The following is a 14,859-nucleotide window of genomic DNA, read 5'->3' as shown; positions in this document are numbered from 1 at the left end:
GTAAACGAGATTTATCGTAGTAGAAATAGACACTAGCGTGACATATACACAGCCTAAAACCATTTCCATGCATTTGTGGAAAAACGTACACCTTCCTTCCACAATTGTTTAGTTATTATTTTTTACTATTATCATTGTTATTTTACATTTTTATTGTACTTTACGATACATTGTGCCCAAATCAAAATATTTCCTAGATTAAAAAAAACTCTGAATATCGAAACAATGAGTTAAGTGTTGAATACGTCTACCAACAAAACAACAAAAGTCCAACATGATGATAAGGACCACATGTATTTATGATACACATTTAATCCACTAGATTGCATCCTAATTGGAAAATTGTATGAAGGCTGTTTTGATCAATGATACAGATTATCAGTTATTCTCAACTAAAAGCAGTGACAAAATCAGATAGGGCAATAAGTATGGGAAGGGTGCAGTGGCAGTGCCAGAAATGCCTTTAAATAATGTCACCACCGTCCCTTTTTCACACTATAAAGATCTTTTACTTGGACTGCTTCTCAGACTCTGATATATAATTCTGTCTGTGAGTTTTTAAAGTCAAAATGAATTTAGCTGCAGACAGACCATAAGTTGAAGGAACTAGTTTGGTAGGAAGGAACACCTCTTACTATTCTTTAGAGAACCTGTTAGGCCAGTGATTGGTGCCGGGTGGATTATATGTAAAGGAAGAAGGAAAATATTTTTAACCTGGTATGAAACTTAGACAAGGTGTGAAGGTGTTTAATTATGAACAAGAAAAAGGGCGGGGGTCTTGAGTTGCTTAGTGTTGCACTGTTGAGATAGGCTCCTCTTTAATTAGTCAGCTTTACCATTGTATGTTAGATCAACAGCAGTCAGAGAGCGAGAAAAACATCTTGACCTCTAACCTTCACTTGTTCCCTAGACCAACCATGAGGGACAGACTAACTAACCTCCAGGAGCTGTCCAGCGGCCCCATGGAGCCAATGGAGTATGCGGAGTCAGTTGTCTCTGACTCCTTCAGTAACGTTGACCTGGAGGATGAGTTGCCTCATGAAGCAGTGGTGTTTAGCGACAACAGCCCTGCTCTGGGCGAAATCTTTGCCCAGGCACAAGGTATACACAAAGACATCCAGCTCATCCGCCTGGAGGTTAAGAGGCTTCGTGAGCAGAACTCCCGCATGTTCCAAGCCACCACCACCATGAGCACCATTAAAAAGGACTCTAACACTATTGGAGCTGATATCAAGGCGCGGGCTGAGGATGTGCTAGCACGTCTACATAAAATGGACGACATGACGCAGAAACTAGAAGAAACGCACGGCACAAATTCTGCTGTGACGCGTATCGCCAGAACCCAGTACGCCTGCCTCAGTAATGGCTTTCGCGATGCAATGTTTGACTACAATGCGGCGGAGATGAGCCACCGGGAAAGCTGTAAAGCCCAGATCCAGAGGCAAATGGAGATAATGGGGCGCGAGGTGACGGGAGAGGAGGTTGAGGAGATGATTGAGAAAGGTCAGTGGAACATCTTCAACGACAACATCGTGACTGAAGGCAGAACGGCACGCTCGGCTCTGTCCCAGGTTGAGAAACGGCACCAGGAGCTGCTGGACCTGGAGAGCCGCATCAAGGGCATCCATGAGATATTCCTGGACATCGCCATGCTGGTAGAGGAGCAGGGCCCCATGCTGGACTCCATCCAGAACAACGTTCAGAAAACTGATGCTGTCATGCAGGATGTCCTCTTTAAACTTGGCAAGGCAAAACGCCATGACAGCAAGAACCCGTTTAGAAAGATGTTTTGCAGCTGTTTTCCGTGCGTCGACTAATCGGTACAACAGGATGACCCGGCAAAGACGATGACAGCTAGCTCTTAGGATATTCAAAATGTTCAACGTGTCACGAAAATGTTATTTTCACAATAATTTATCATCACGGTCTTTGTAGTTACTGCCTAATATTTTCTCAGAGAGTAAAATGAAGGTTTGAGGGAAAGGGTTCAAACTGCTTGGTTTAAATGCAAAAATTCTTGGGTTAAACGTCATAAAACTCTATTTATGTAATTCCTTGATTTTTAATGCCTGCAGTAAGGGTTTGAGACATAACCTGTGTCAAATAACAATGACCTAGGCATGATGCATACTTGAAACAAATGGTACGTGAAGGTATTTTTCAGCTTGCTCAGGTTACACATTTACTAATTGGTAGCTTTCAGATATTTTTAAACAATTTCTGAAAGTTCCATTAAAATAACCTTGAAGAAATGTTTGGTTTGTCACTACACATCTTAGCATTAATACCATGGATGTTGTGGTTGAAGTAAAACAGAGTGTACCGGTAACGAAGCAGTTTAACAGGGATATAACTTCTGCAGGGATTGTACTTGTGATGCACCATGCACACTACCTTATTTTGACTTCTGTATATTAAAATGTTTTTGTCTGTCTTATGTGATTTCTCTTACAAGTAAATATAAAATATATTAAATATAATAGGTGTCTGGGTTTATTTTTTAAACATACAATTCACATGAACACTAACATTTTAAAAAGCCTGCTATGTTCTTACTCAAACACACAGAAAACTGCAGAAAATCTGGACCTCCAGCTCAATGACAGCTGCTCTTTGTCATGATGCGTATAATGCCATTAACCAGTTGTTTAACCTGCACACAGGTGCCGTCACAAAACAAATAAAGCTGCTTATTACGTGTTTTTCAAGACGTCTAGTCAAATCCATTTTGTTTTCTTGTTTGTTTCCTTAAATTTTCATTAATTCTTGTTTTTGGGCATGTCATTTACCAGGAATGCCTTCTTACTTAATCCATTTGCTTGATTCATGAGTTGAAACAGTACTCTAGGAGGTATTATGTGTCGCAGTGGGAAGGCTTAAGTGAGTCACCTGTTAAGGGGCCGGCAATCACACACAATGCTGAAAAGAAAGTAGACGGCCAACTTCCTTCAGTAGATTAAACACATACTTGCTAGATGCAGAGCAACAAAAATGTCAAATGAGACAAGCTGAAAGGATTTACTTGCCTTTTCTGTAGCGTGGTGGCCGTTTAAAGAAGGTAAGATCATTTGATTTGTGAGTCTAATGATTTGGTTTTTTTCATAGGAAAAGTGTTGCCACCTGGAGGCAACTGGATAATTGATGGGACTTGCTGGCTATTTAGTTTGGGCTCCACTCTACAGGCAACTCGAGGGGAAGATATGATTTCTGAAGACTTGTTTAAGTCTTTTATTTTTAATTGAGACAACTTTTGAAGTGAATGTTATTCATTTGAACAGTGCGGAATGAGGAAATTGACTTTCTGAGCTTATGACAGGAACTTGATGAAAAGATACCTGCCATCCAAAAGCACTGCAACTTGTGGAGTTGACAGACCTAACGTAGAGAAAGTACTTGGATAAATGCACAAACCACCATCCTATTGCAAAACCTCAATTTAAATGGAAAAGTCTGTTTTAGGATGAGAAGGTCCTTTTTCCTGGTTTAAATTAAGAAATTCCTGTTGGTCACTTAGCTGTGACTGTTGACGGGAAAAGGCTACTGGAGATAAAACTGCCCTTACATGCATCAGTTGCATCATCAGTTTTTAAAACAATCTTTCTAGATGGCTCTTAAAGTTCCCCCCTTAGTAAATTATGGTAACAAAGCACAATAATTTACAGCCAAGTGATCAGATTACTCTGTTCCATGTTTGTCATCACTTTGAAAAATGTTCATTATAATCATTTTGAATTATGGATTTTATTTATAATACTTCTCTTTTTTTTATACACTAGTCTCTCAGGCAGAATGCGGGACAGGCTGGAGAGGCTGCAGACCATTAGAGAGGAGCAGGAGGAGTATGAGCCCGAATTCTATGGGTTTGAGTATGATGTAGACAAGGGGACTTTGTCTCATCAAGCGGTAATATTTGAGAGCTCCTCAGCTATTGAGGTCATCCTAAAGGAGGCTGAGTCAATACGCAAGGACATCTCCCTGCTCCACTTGGAGGTGGCACGTCTGTGCGCCCACAACGAACGATTTAGCACCTCCGTGCGCCGCCTGACCCTTATTAAAAAGGATTGTGACTCCATTGCCAGAGGGATCCAACAGCGGGGGGAGGCTCTGTACGCCCGTCTACAGGTCCTGAGTAAACAGAGCAAAGAGCTTGAGGAGAAAGAGGGCGCCAACGGTGCTGTTAGTCGCATTGCCCGTGCTCAGTACGAGTCACTGACCTGCGCCTTCCACAGTGCTATGACTGACTACAGTAAGGCGGAAGAGGTTCAGAGGAATACCTGTAGGGTGAGGATCCAGAGGCAGGCCTCAATACTGGGGAAAGAAATCACTGATGAGCAGCTGGATGCGCTGGTGGACAAAGGAGGTGAGGGCTGGGCAGAGCTGTCCCAAGGCCTTCAGAATCAGAGTGTACGCTCTTGCCGCACTGCGTTGTGCGAGATCAAAGGCAGACACAAGGACCTGGTGGAGCTGGAGGCCAGGATGAAGGAGATCCACGAGCTGTTCCTCCAAATGGCCATACTAGTGGAGGAGCAGGGATCCATGCTCAATAACATTGAGGCTCATGTGTGCAACACTGTGGAATATATTGAAAAAGTCCACATTCATATGAAGAAGGCCATACAGTACAAGAGGAAAAACCCTTTTCTCCAGTGTTGCCCCTGTCTACCGTGCTGGAAAAACGACCAAACTTTTTAGGACTGTGTTTGACGTAAATGATTGAAATTCTGAATAAACATTTAACTATTTACATAAAAGATATGAAACTAAACAAAAAGGAAAAAGTAATGTGCAATATTTTGATGAAAGACGATGGCACTAAGTGCACTGAAGACAGTTCTTCCCTGGGTAGAAACACAATGTATTTCTGTGAAAGGGAGTAATTTGTAATCTGTAATTTGATAAATTTTGAGCTAATGTTATGATCACAGAATTTACCCGTGTATGTATTTGAGAGAAGTTTTAACAAATTGATGTTTTAAGTTGAGACTGTTATCGTGTTCAGTGATGCACAAAATAAACTATAGCTGTAGGATATTAAAACTGGCTTTTTGTTCTTAGATCAGAACCAGAAGCAGGATCATTAGAGTGATGAGTCGAAGTATGGGTGGAATAAACGTTTTTGGTGCTGGATTATTAGTTTGCACATAAGCAGTTGTGTGCTGGACACTGCAAGCGTCATAGCTGGGTAGCATATTATATTATTGCAAATGTTACAAGTTGAAAACCATGCTACATTTAGTTGTTACTGAAAAATGGTGGGAGGAATCAGCTTTTTAAAAAATCGGCTAGTTTTTCCAGATTCTTTGAGTCTAAGTAAGTGTAAAAATATTTGACACCCAAATGATCCAGACATAATCACAACTATTTCCTGAAAGTGGAACAAGAGCTGCACTGTGTGGCTTTCAACTAGATGTCATGTCAGACTGAGATAAAACTAAGTTATATCAGTAAGAGGTGCAGTGAATATGATGTAGACAAGGGGACTTTGTGTGTACATTTCTCTTATATTACATTGGCCCAAGATTATTTTGTGTTAACGTAACAAAATGATCTAATCCATTAAGGTTTTATTTTGGTACTTCTGCTAATCTGTAAATTCATGTTTAGATTTAATATTTAAAATGAGCACTGGGGTGGGGAAGAAAGGTGATATGGATTACTTTAAATGTGGCATGATTGTTGGTGTCAAGTAGACAGACTATTCTGTGTCTTTCAAAAACTGCTGATCTACTGGGATTTTCACACACAACTACCTCTAGGGTTTACAGAGAATGACACATGATGGAGAAAATATCCAGTGGGTGTACTTTTCTGGGTGAAAATGTCTTGCTGATCCCAGAGGTCAGAGGAGAATGGCAAGACTAAGAACAGAAATAGTAAACTGAGGCTACAATCTGTACCTGCTTACTACTAGAAGATCAATAGAAGATTGGAAGAATTGTTTGGTCTGATTAATCTCAATTTCTTCCACAACATATGGTTGGTAGGGCAGAATTCATGGTAAACAACATGAAAGATTGTTCGATCCTGCATGTATCAATTATTCAGACTGCTGGTGATGTATGGGGGATGTTTTCTTAAGTTGTTTTGGGCCCCTTAGTACCAATACAGCATTGTTTAAATGCCACAGCCTACCTGAATATTGTTGCTGACCATGTCCATCCCTTTAAGAAAACAGTGTGCTCATCTTTTGAAGCTTCGAGCATGATAATGTGCCATTCCACAAAGCTCCAATTATGTCAGACTGGTTTCTTGAACATGACAGCGAGTTCACTGTATTCAAATGGCTCAACCCAAAAGGGCACCTCAGGGTGTGGTGGAACAGGAGATAGTCATGACGGATGTGCAGCTGAGAAATCTGCAGCAACTATGTGATGCTGTAATGTCAATAGTCAGCAGGATTTCTGAGAAATGTTTCCATCAACTAATTCCATGAAGAACTGAAGAAGTTATGAAGGAAAAAGAGGGGTTCATGTCAATACTAGCAAGGTGTACCTAAATGGTGAGTGCATATTTGACATATTCAAGCTTCCATCTATTATTTTCTTCAGCTTATCCGGTCTGGTCAGCATCCTAAGCTTTAAATGTAATATTTAGATTTACCTATTAACACTTAGTATTTCAATTTAAATTTCATCTTTGAATGTAAGATCGAGCATTAGCTGTTATTTGAAAAAAAAAATTGCTGGAAATCTGCTAAAAAAAATGTGAAAAACGAACCCTGAATCTTTATATAATATTTGGAACTTTTTGGAATTAAATCCTGTAGTTATTTCAAGAATAGCTCAGTGCACAAGACAAGGCAACAACAGCCATGTGAATAGATGCAGTCAGTTTCTACTCCACAAACTGTTTAACAAACTAGATGCCAAACTGAAGTTTCCTGTCTCGGACAGTTGAAGTCAGACTGTGTGCACGTCTAACCGCTTTTTGCTTTTTAAAACGATGCATAATAGCTTATGTATGATCAAAATTCAAAGTATAATTTCCGTACCAGTTAGCAGTATTTCGATTTTATTTTCAAAACAGTTTAATCTCAAAATAACATTTCGAGTTCAGTCTCGAAATTTCATCTTTATGGTCAAAATGAACAATAATATTTATTTTTTTCTTAATGTGGCCCTATACTATAGTTTGTTTTGTTTTTTTCGTTTTTCAAATATAGAATGAAATATCCCTGATGGCGCCTGTCCCGTTAATGTCCCACTCACTCAGATCCACATACACCTAGCAAGACTAGCTGTCATTCTGTCTCCGAAGTTTCTACGGACTTTATTTGGCAACTTATTCTCCATGACTTCGTAATTTAGAGATTCGTTGTGCGGTATCGGTGTTTCGCTTTGCTTCGAGGTTTCGTTTGGCTGCAATGTGCAGCTAAACACGCTACTGTGTATTTACAATATAGAAGTTGTACGCCTGCTATAACTTCTGCTACGGGTTAGCATACGCTAATGTTATTAAGCGGGTTCTAATTTGAGAGAGCGGTTCACAGGAATTCGAATGGAATGGAAGCAATTAACCCAAGTATGCGAGCTGGTATATATATATATATGTATATTTTAGTTTTGTTTTTGTAAATGCAAGCCACCTTAAGGATAGCGGTAGTTTTAGTTGAAGCTTTTGATGTCGAGCTTGTCGTTAGCATGACAGTGAATGACTTAGCTGCTAGCTACTAGCAGCGGTAGTGTCAATTGTTTAGACCAGTATGTTTATTTGCTATTGTTTATCTCGTCGGCTTACGCTGCTATGCATCGCTAGCTTTGTGCCAATTTGATGACTAAGTCTAGAATAGATCATGATTAACGGTATGTGGATGTTTTACAAGTGTGGGGATGCGTTGGGGTACGGTGTATATACCAGGATGGCCGAGTGGTTAAGGCGTTGGACTTAAGATCCAATGGACATATGTCCGCGTGGGTTCGAACCCCACTCCTGGTAAATTTATTTTGTTGATGTTTTGGGAGGTTTGCGTCACATAACATAAACGAAGAAACATTTCTGATACATTACAAGCGAGACCGAGGCAAAACAGAGAGCACTGATGATAAAGAGCTTATAGTTGCAGACGTGGTAGCTGCGTATGCATCGTCTCGTATTATTTCCACCGAATGCAACAATTTCAGCTCCGTTTAAAATTGCACTTTTTAACAATTCTCCAATTTTATAATTAGTTATTTAAAAAATACACATTTTCCAGCCAATTTCTTTTGATAATAACAGTTTTCCTCTAAGTTAACAGATTTGCAGCAGTCTATTGGTAATAAAACGGTGCTGAAAATCGCGGGCGCTAAAATAGTGTTGTATTACAAAGCCAGCCGCCTGCTTGCGGTTAACCCAAGTATCCAAACATTACTTGGAGAATTAGGAAGGTTGATTAGGAAGGTTGGTTTAAATTCTGATTATCCGTCTGATTATTACTTGTTTAAGGCGTAACCCGACGTGCAACACTCTAGAAATGCAGCTACACCCCCATTGACGGAACTCTTGTGATTGGTTTGTTCGGTGAGGTCGTTTCCTCTTGTGAATTTCGCCGCAGTTTTTGGATTTATCAGTGAAAGAATAACAATAATTATCTCAATATAAGGTATAATAATCATAGCGTCAATATAAAAACTCACAAAATTAGGCAAATTAATGCAAGGAGAAACTGAAACTGAGTGAGTGAATGTACAAAGTAGTGGAAAACCTGAGGGACAACAGAGGCAGCAGAAATAGCAAGAAATATAACTAAATATAATGTAGGTGCAGTTAACGCAGAGTCAAAACATGTAACTTCTTTATAACTCAGGATTGGGAAATCCTGTTGATTACAGTCTATTTACCAATATAACTTTAGTAGTAGTAATATAAGATATTAGACATAAAAAATTGAAACATCAGAAATAACTTTTTGGCACACCAGCAACGACATCTGTAAATTACTTAGGATATACTAAGATTCTCCACAGAAGTTCAAAATCAGGTCTTAGCAAAGCACATTGCATTACTAAATCTTTCAGGAGTAGTTGCGTGATTAGGACAGAAGAGGGCACTTTAACGCCTTCTTGTAGTTTCCGGGCTGGAGTCCAGCACTGGCCCAGAGGAGGCCTGTACACTCTCACCCCTGTAATTTCACAGCCAGGGCGATGCCTTAGATCCATCGATACCCAGTCATCTGCATATGCCACCGGAAAGGCTTGACAGAAAATAGCTGCAAGCAGTACTCAACAGTTTGGTGCACTGTAGTCATACAGCTTTATAAATCCTTCTCAACTTCACAAACATGGTGAGTGTGTAACTATGAATCATGTTTAGCAAATTGGGGTAAATTGAGGTGGATTACTGTGTGTAAAAGTCGCTAATGGGGCCTTACATACTAAAGATTTCCTGTTCTTAGACCATATTTTGTCCCCTTCCTCCCTCTTTTTTTTTCCACTGACAAACGCATATGCTGTCACTTGATATGTTTTTGAGGCATTAATAGAGCACTGATTTGTGAAATTGAGCCTCTTCTTTAGGCTGCGTGAGGAAGCATCCACAAAAGAGGCCCGACAACTGAGACGCAGGGGGGAGAAGGATGAGGGCATACAATGGGAGATCAACATCTCAACATCCCCCAAAGCCTCAGAGACTTTTTCTAATGGGGTCTAATCTATTATTCAGTCCCCTCAGGCACGGGAAAAGTTGTTGTTTTCAGGCCGACATAACTCACTATCACAACATGAAACCTGATACATCAGGGGTGGAGGGGTGTGTATGGTAACGATTGTTGCTGTTGTAGGCATTATCTTTCTTATTATTTTTTCCATTTAAGCCGTGGGCATAAATAAGGGTTTGATTCTTATTTTACTTGTCATTATTTATGTTTTAAACTTGATTTCATGTTTGTCTTCCTGTCTTGTTTTGTTTGTAGTTGTTTATCAAAGCTGCTATATGAATAAAGTTGGTTATTGAGGAGAAAGCTGTTTTGTGTGTTGATTGAAAAAGCAACATATGTTTTGTTAGAGCTTTGCTGGTTGTAATTTTGAATTAAACTAGAAAAAACCCCACACACAAACACAAACACACATTTTGGGGATTTTACACTGTACCTGAGTGCCCAGTAATTCCCAGGATTTGTTTATGGGCTGAAATACTCAACAAAGTGATAAGCAGCCAGGCGTGGAATGCAGTTACTCCTTCCTGGAAGTGCTTCTTTGGGGTACCTTTCCATTTCTATGCATCTTATACATTCTGTCCCTCTTTTACATGACCGTACTTACTAACTATTTTGCTGAGTCATCATTTCCTTTTTGATAGTGCTTATAGTTAGGGCTGGGTCAGGTGACCCTGAAGCATATCTTAGTTATTCTGTTCTAGACTAAGGCTGCTGGGGTACTTCCTGTGATCCATTCAGCATTTCTTCTCCAGATTTCTTTTCATTCCCCAGGTGTTTATATACCACTGCTGCAGGCTATTAATTTTTGTCCTGTCTCTTGCATAGTCTCCGTGTGTCACATTTTTCTTCTCTTTCCCCTCACCTCTTAACCAGTATCAGCAGATGACTGAGCCTGGTTCTGCTGGAAGTCTCTTTTCTTGCAAGGGAGTTTTTCCTCCCCACAGTTACCTAATGCTTGCTCACAGGGGGTTATCTGATTGTTGAGGGGTTTCTCTTTAATACCACAGGGGTCTTTACCTTACAGTGTAAGGTACAGTGTCTGATTTGGTGGTATATAAATAAAAGTGAATCACTTTGCTTGATCTGCCAATGGAATTAGTGTTAATAGATGAAACTTCCCAAAAATATAGGTAAAATGAAACGCCCCTCTTAATGCATCAATCGCAATATTATAATATGATATATAATGAAGCATTGGTACAGATCGGTTTGTAGAGACAACAAATCTGTAGGTGTCTAAATACAACTATTAATGCAGAGAGTTCAATTAATTAAATGGGTCACATTGCCCACATGCTGCAATAAAACAAATCTATCTGATCCAGCGTCAGGCTTTAGTCAGTTTGCGTTCCCTTTAGGTGGAAAAGCGTGTAAACTGTCTAAAGCACCGTCCGTTATTTCCCCGGGCTTAGTGTTTCTATTAAAGTTTGTGTTTCCCCGTGAGAGTCATAGGTTTTGTTAGAATTACATCACGTGACGGCCACCGCGCCATGTTTCCATCTCAGACTCAGGAAAACTTTTACAGCCAGAGGGACACGCTACAGAGCGACATCAAGTCACCCAGAGGGGCCAATGTAGTTCCGATATATGCCTTCAAAATAAGAACTCGGTTGTTGCAACGTGAGTCGGTAATTAGGATTGAGTCGATTATCCGGTGAATATATTATTTTCCATCTATAAAAAGATTATTTAGTTTATTTCCGAAGCCGCAGTAACAATATAACACTGCGAGGAACTGCTTTAGTTCTTTGACTATTTTATTTTGAAAGACAGCGCTACCGTTTCCGTTGCATTTAGCTTGCTGTTTGCGTCAGTGTATGTAACAGGGAGAAAGAGTGGAGAAAAGCAACAGGAACAAAAGTTGTGGGACCTGAGTGAACAGCTCTGCGGTGCTCACCCGTGAAATGTTGTAACCAGCTCTCCGTTTGCAACAGACAGCTAGCCGTGTGCTTTGGTAGACGACGGTGGCCTCACTTTGCATTGCGTTGCCAAAAGGCGTCTCTTGAAGCTTTTTTGGCACATCGCGGAGACTGGATGCGCTCGGGGACGGTTCTCTTTGGTTAACGTCAGCTAAGTTTTAACGCTAGTTAGTGGGGAAAGACGCCTCGTTTCTCGTAGAAAATGCCTTAGATGAATTAAATCCACGCAGTTTTAATACATTTTACCCTGTTTGTCCATCCGTACTCGACACGTTTTGGACTTGCTCTGAGGGAACACGTCTCCTGACCCTTGGTGACAGCAGAGGTGAGTGATTGGATCCATGAAAACGCCCATGACCTGTAGTGCTCATCACTAAATAAACCGAGTACAGCTTGGTACGTTATTGTGAAGTTCGCTATCGGATTTAATTGTAAAAGGAGCCACTGAGAGAAAACATTTTGAAATAAGATGGGATAAAAAAAAATCACAGTAATCTTGCAGTGAGTTGGCTGAGGGGTGGTGCAGCACTCCAACCAAAAATTCCCAAACTGCCGCAGTCATACCTAAGAGATAAAACATTAACTAAAACAAGACTATCATTGATTCATTGTTTAAAAGTCACTTGGTATATTTTGTAAGGATCTCGCTAATCCCGTCAGATTATCCATAGGCGTGCTTTAAAGCAGTTAACATGTGCACTTTGGTCCAGTCCACTTTGGGGCAAGCTAGAAAGTTCTGCACCAGACTTGTGAGCCAAAGAGATCAGATTAGACTGTAATTTGTTTTTTTAAATCTTCTCAGTTGTTTTGGTCTGGTTGTCAGCACTACTCCACTTACAGAAAGAGGAACTGAAATTAAAGTAAAGATAGCTCCAAGACAGATGAGGCTGACTTTTCATTGAGTTTACAGTTGTTATTTTTGGGGTCTTGCATCATCCCTCAAGAACTGTAACTCACCAAGAACTGTAAGGGGGGGAAACTGCACATGAAGTCCTTTCATGGTAAAAAAGTAAGCTATTTTGGAAGGGAAAGTGGTTGAGTTTTAATGAAAGGATACCCTGAAGTGAAACAGACCACAGGCATAAGCGAGACAAAAAAAAAGGGGTCTCAAAAGCTGCAGCATGACTCAGAAATGTAAACTAGGAAATTGAGATGACCAGCTGAAGTATTGACTGGAGCTTTTTTCTTTTGAGTTTCAAACTGAGACTTGAACAAAAAAAATCTCTTCAGTCAGATTTCTTTGTTGTGTTGGATGCTGATTTCAATATCTAGATTGCTTCCATGCCAAGGTTTAAGTCCACATTTTAATTGTCAGTTAAGGAGTTATTTAAAGATAAAGAAGGGCACAGCTTGGCATCCTAAGATATGGTTTAAAAACCTTGTTTCCTCCTGAGACATCCTAGGTTGTCATGAGGTACCAGGTCTGAGACACTTGATCTGGCCATTTGTGGTTGGAGATTTGTGTCTTCTACTAAATGTCATATGAAAGCAATACAGAACTAATTTAACAGTAACATTTTTGTTTTTGGAGGAACTGTGGAGTTTGAGTTTTCATTTTTATTCCTTACAGGTGCAGGAAGAGGGCTGCTGAGAGGCCTGGAAATTGATCACAATTTTACCTAATCTAGCACTGGATTAATTGGGCTGCAATGGCGTCACCTGGAGACGTCGCTGGGGGAGGAGCTAACGAAGAATTCAACGACAAAATCAAATCAAGATCTGGTATGTTTTGATATTTACGCCCATTGTTTGTGTTGGTATTTTGCGGCTGTCTCCAGTACTCAATGTTCCCTAACGTGAACACATGAAGCAGAGCATGCAAGTCCAAAGGTTGTCAGAGCTTTCAGTGTTCTTTAACAGAATAAATGGCACGAGGCAGCAGTTTGTTGTGCGTGAACATGTGCAGTCACTGTTAGAAAACCGTGACAGAGCCAGAAATCCTGTTGGTGTATGGTTAACCTCAGTTAACCATACGTGGAGGCAGGGGAAGAGAGACACAGCACACAACACAGCGTAATGAGGACGGGAGTGGGTTCGCTATCACACCTTTGCAAGGGGAAACAGAAAGTAAGAGGGAAAGTGTCCAGCAGCAGAAGAGGGGGAGGACAAGAATGTAGGGATGGTTTTAGAGAGAGACACACCCACTGATCACGTTCTCTGCAGATCATTCCGTTCCATAGGTTAATATTTTGTAGACACCACCCTCAGAGGGAGAGACGCTTACAAACAAGTTGTTGTTCTAGTTAGAGGAGTGCTTTAGTTGGTCTAAATTAAGGTAATTGGAGGACAATGCCCTGATGTTGTGTACCCATCTTGATTTACAGATGGAGTCTATTCCTGGCTTTTTGAACAGTACATTTAGTTAGAACATGGCAAACTGGAAGAACAATATAAGCACAAAGCTTCTTATGTTAGAGGAGTCTAGAGTGACACTTTGCATTGTAAGTTTATCATTATACATCCCGCTAAAGAGGTTGTTAAAGGATGTCCCATTTTAAAATTGGTGCCCAGGTCAAATGGGCTGACAAGATACAAAGAAAATTGGAGTGTAAGACAGAACAGAGGAAAGCAAGCACATCACTCTTATATCAAACACTCTTACCTGTACGAGTAACTATTACACAAACACTATTGTCATATGGCAATTGTTTACTTTTAACAAAAACTGAGCTTTAAGTTAAACGTCTTGGATGTAAATTGGGGATCAAAATTAGGAATGCATTTATATACATCAGCCAACTATTGTGATCAGCTGATCAACAGTTGCTATTCCTGTTTAGATTTTAAAAAAATAATTTACAGATTTCAATATTTATCTGTTGGCACAGACAGAAGTTTAAAACACACCCCCAGAATCAGTCTGCCAAAGAGTTCAATCTGGCCTACTATATGGCTTTGAAAAACATGGAAATTTCAAAGGAGGAGAGTATAAAGTGTGGCTCTTTGACTGTATTTGCATCAGTTTTACAGGCCTCTTACTAACAATGATATAAAACATAAGCCTATCATATACTTAAAAATAAGACTTTGCTGCTTTAAACAGTAAAAAAAAAAGTTTTTCTTTGAATTCACAGATGATTTATTTATTTATTTTTTAAATTACAGGATAAAGTTGTTTATTTCTTACAGTGTAGGCTCAATGAGCCGTGTCAGTAGGTTTCTTTGGTGTCTTTGTGATTTGGAAAAAGGGAGATGTATTAGTAAAATTGCAGGTTTCTTTTATAAAACATCTCAGAATTAAATGTGTAGTCAAACTGCTTTACACTGACGGTAAGGGGAAAATGTTTTAGGTATTTTTAATAGGTT

The 14,859-nt window shown here is 39.9% G+C and overlaps 3 protein-coding genes and 1 non-coding gene across 4 annotated transcripts in view; all 4 read left to right on the top strand.

Moving 5' to 3' along the window:
• Positions 1-917: 917 nt before the first annotated feature.
• Positions 918-2,434, top strand: LOC134643429 (syntaxin-11-like). Its single transcript, XM_063495785.1, has one exon. It carries the CDS (start codon positions 918-920, stop codon positions 1,815-1,817), a length of 900 nt encoding a protein of 299 aa, XP_063351855.1. The 3' UTR covers positions 1,818-2,434.
• A 1,355-nt stretch (positions 2,435-3,789) lies between these two features.
• Positions 3,790-4,692, top strand: LOC134643628 (syntaxin-11-like). Its single transcript, XM_063496096.1, has one exon. It carries the CDS (start codon positions 3,790-3,792, stop codon positions 4,690-4,692), a length of 903 nt encoding a protein of 300 aa, XP_063352166.1.
• A 3,160-nt stretch (positions 4,693-7,852) lies between these two features.
• On the top strand, positions 7,853-7,935 carry trnal-uaa (transfer RNA leucine (anticodon UAA)). Its single transcript has one exon. It is a non-coding gene; the product is annotated as a tRNA-Leu (tRNA).
• Positions 7,936-11,529: 3,594 nt separating this feature from the next.
• utrn (utrophin) overlaps positions 11,530-14,859 on the top strand; it is a 191,444-nt gene continuing 188,114 nt past the window's right edge. Inside the window, exons 1-2 of the mRNA XM_063496275.1 lie at positions 11,530-11,878; positions 13,124-13,275. Of these exons, the coding sequence (XP_063352345.1) occupies positions 13,203-13,275 (73 nt within the window). The 5' untranslated portion in view covers positions 11,530-11,878; positions 13,124-13,202. The remainder of the gene's footprint in view (positions 11,879-13,123; positions 13,276-14,859) is intronic.

The sequence above is a fragment of the Pelmatolapia mariae genome, linkage group LG15 (assembly GCF_036321145.2).
Source record: "Pelmatolapia mariae isolate MD_Pm_ZW linkage group LG15, Pm_UMD_F_2, whole genome shotgun sequence".
NCBI lineage: Eukaryota > Metazoa > Chordata > Actinopteri > Cichliformes > Cichlidae > Pelmatolapia > Pelmatolapia mariae.
The sequence above is the reverse complement of the archived record's forward strand: the minus strand, read 5'-3'. Positions and strand labels throughout refer to the sequence as shown.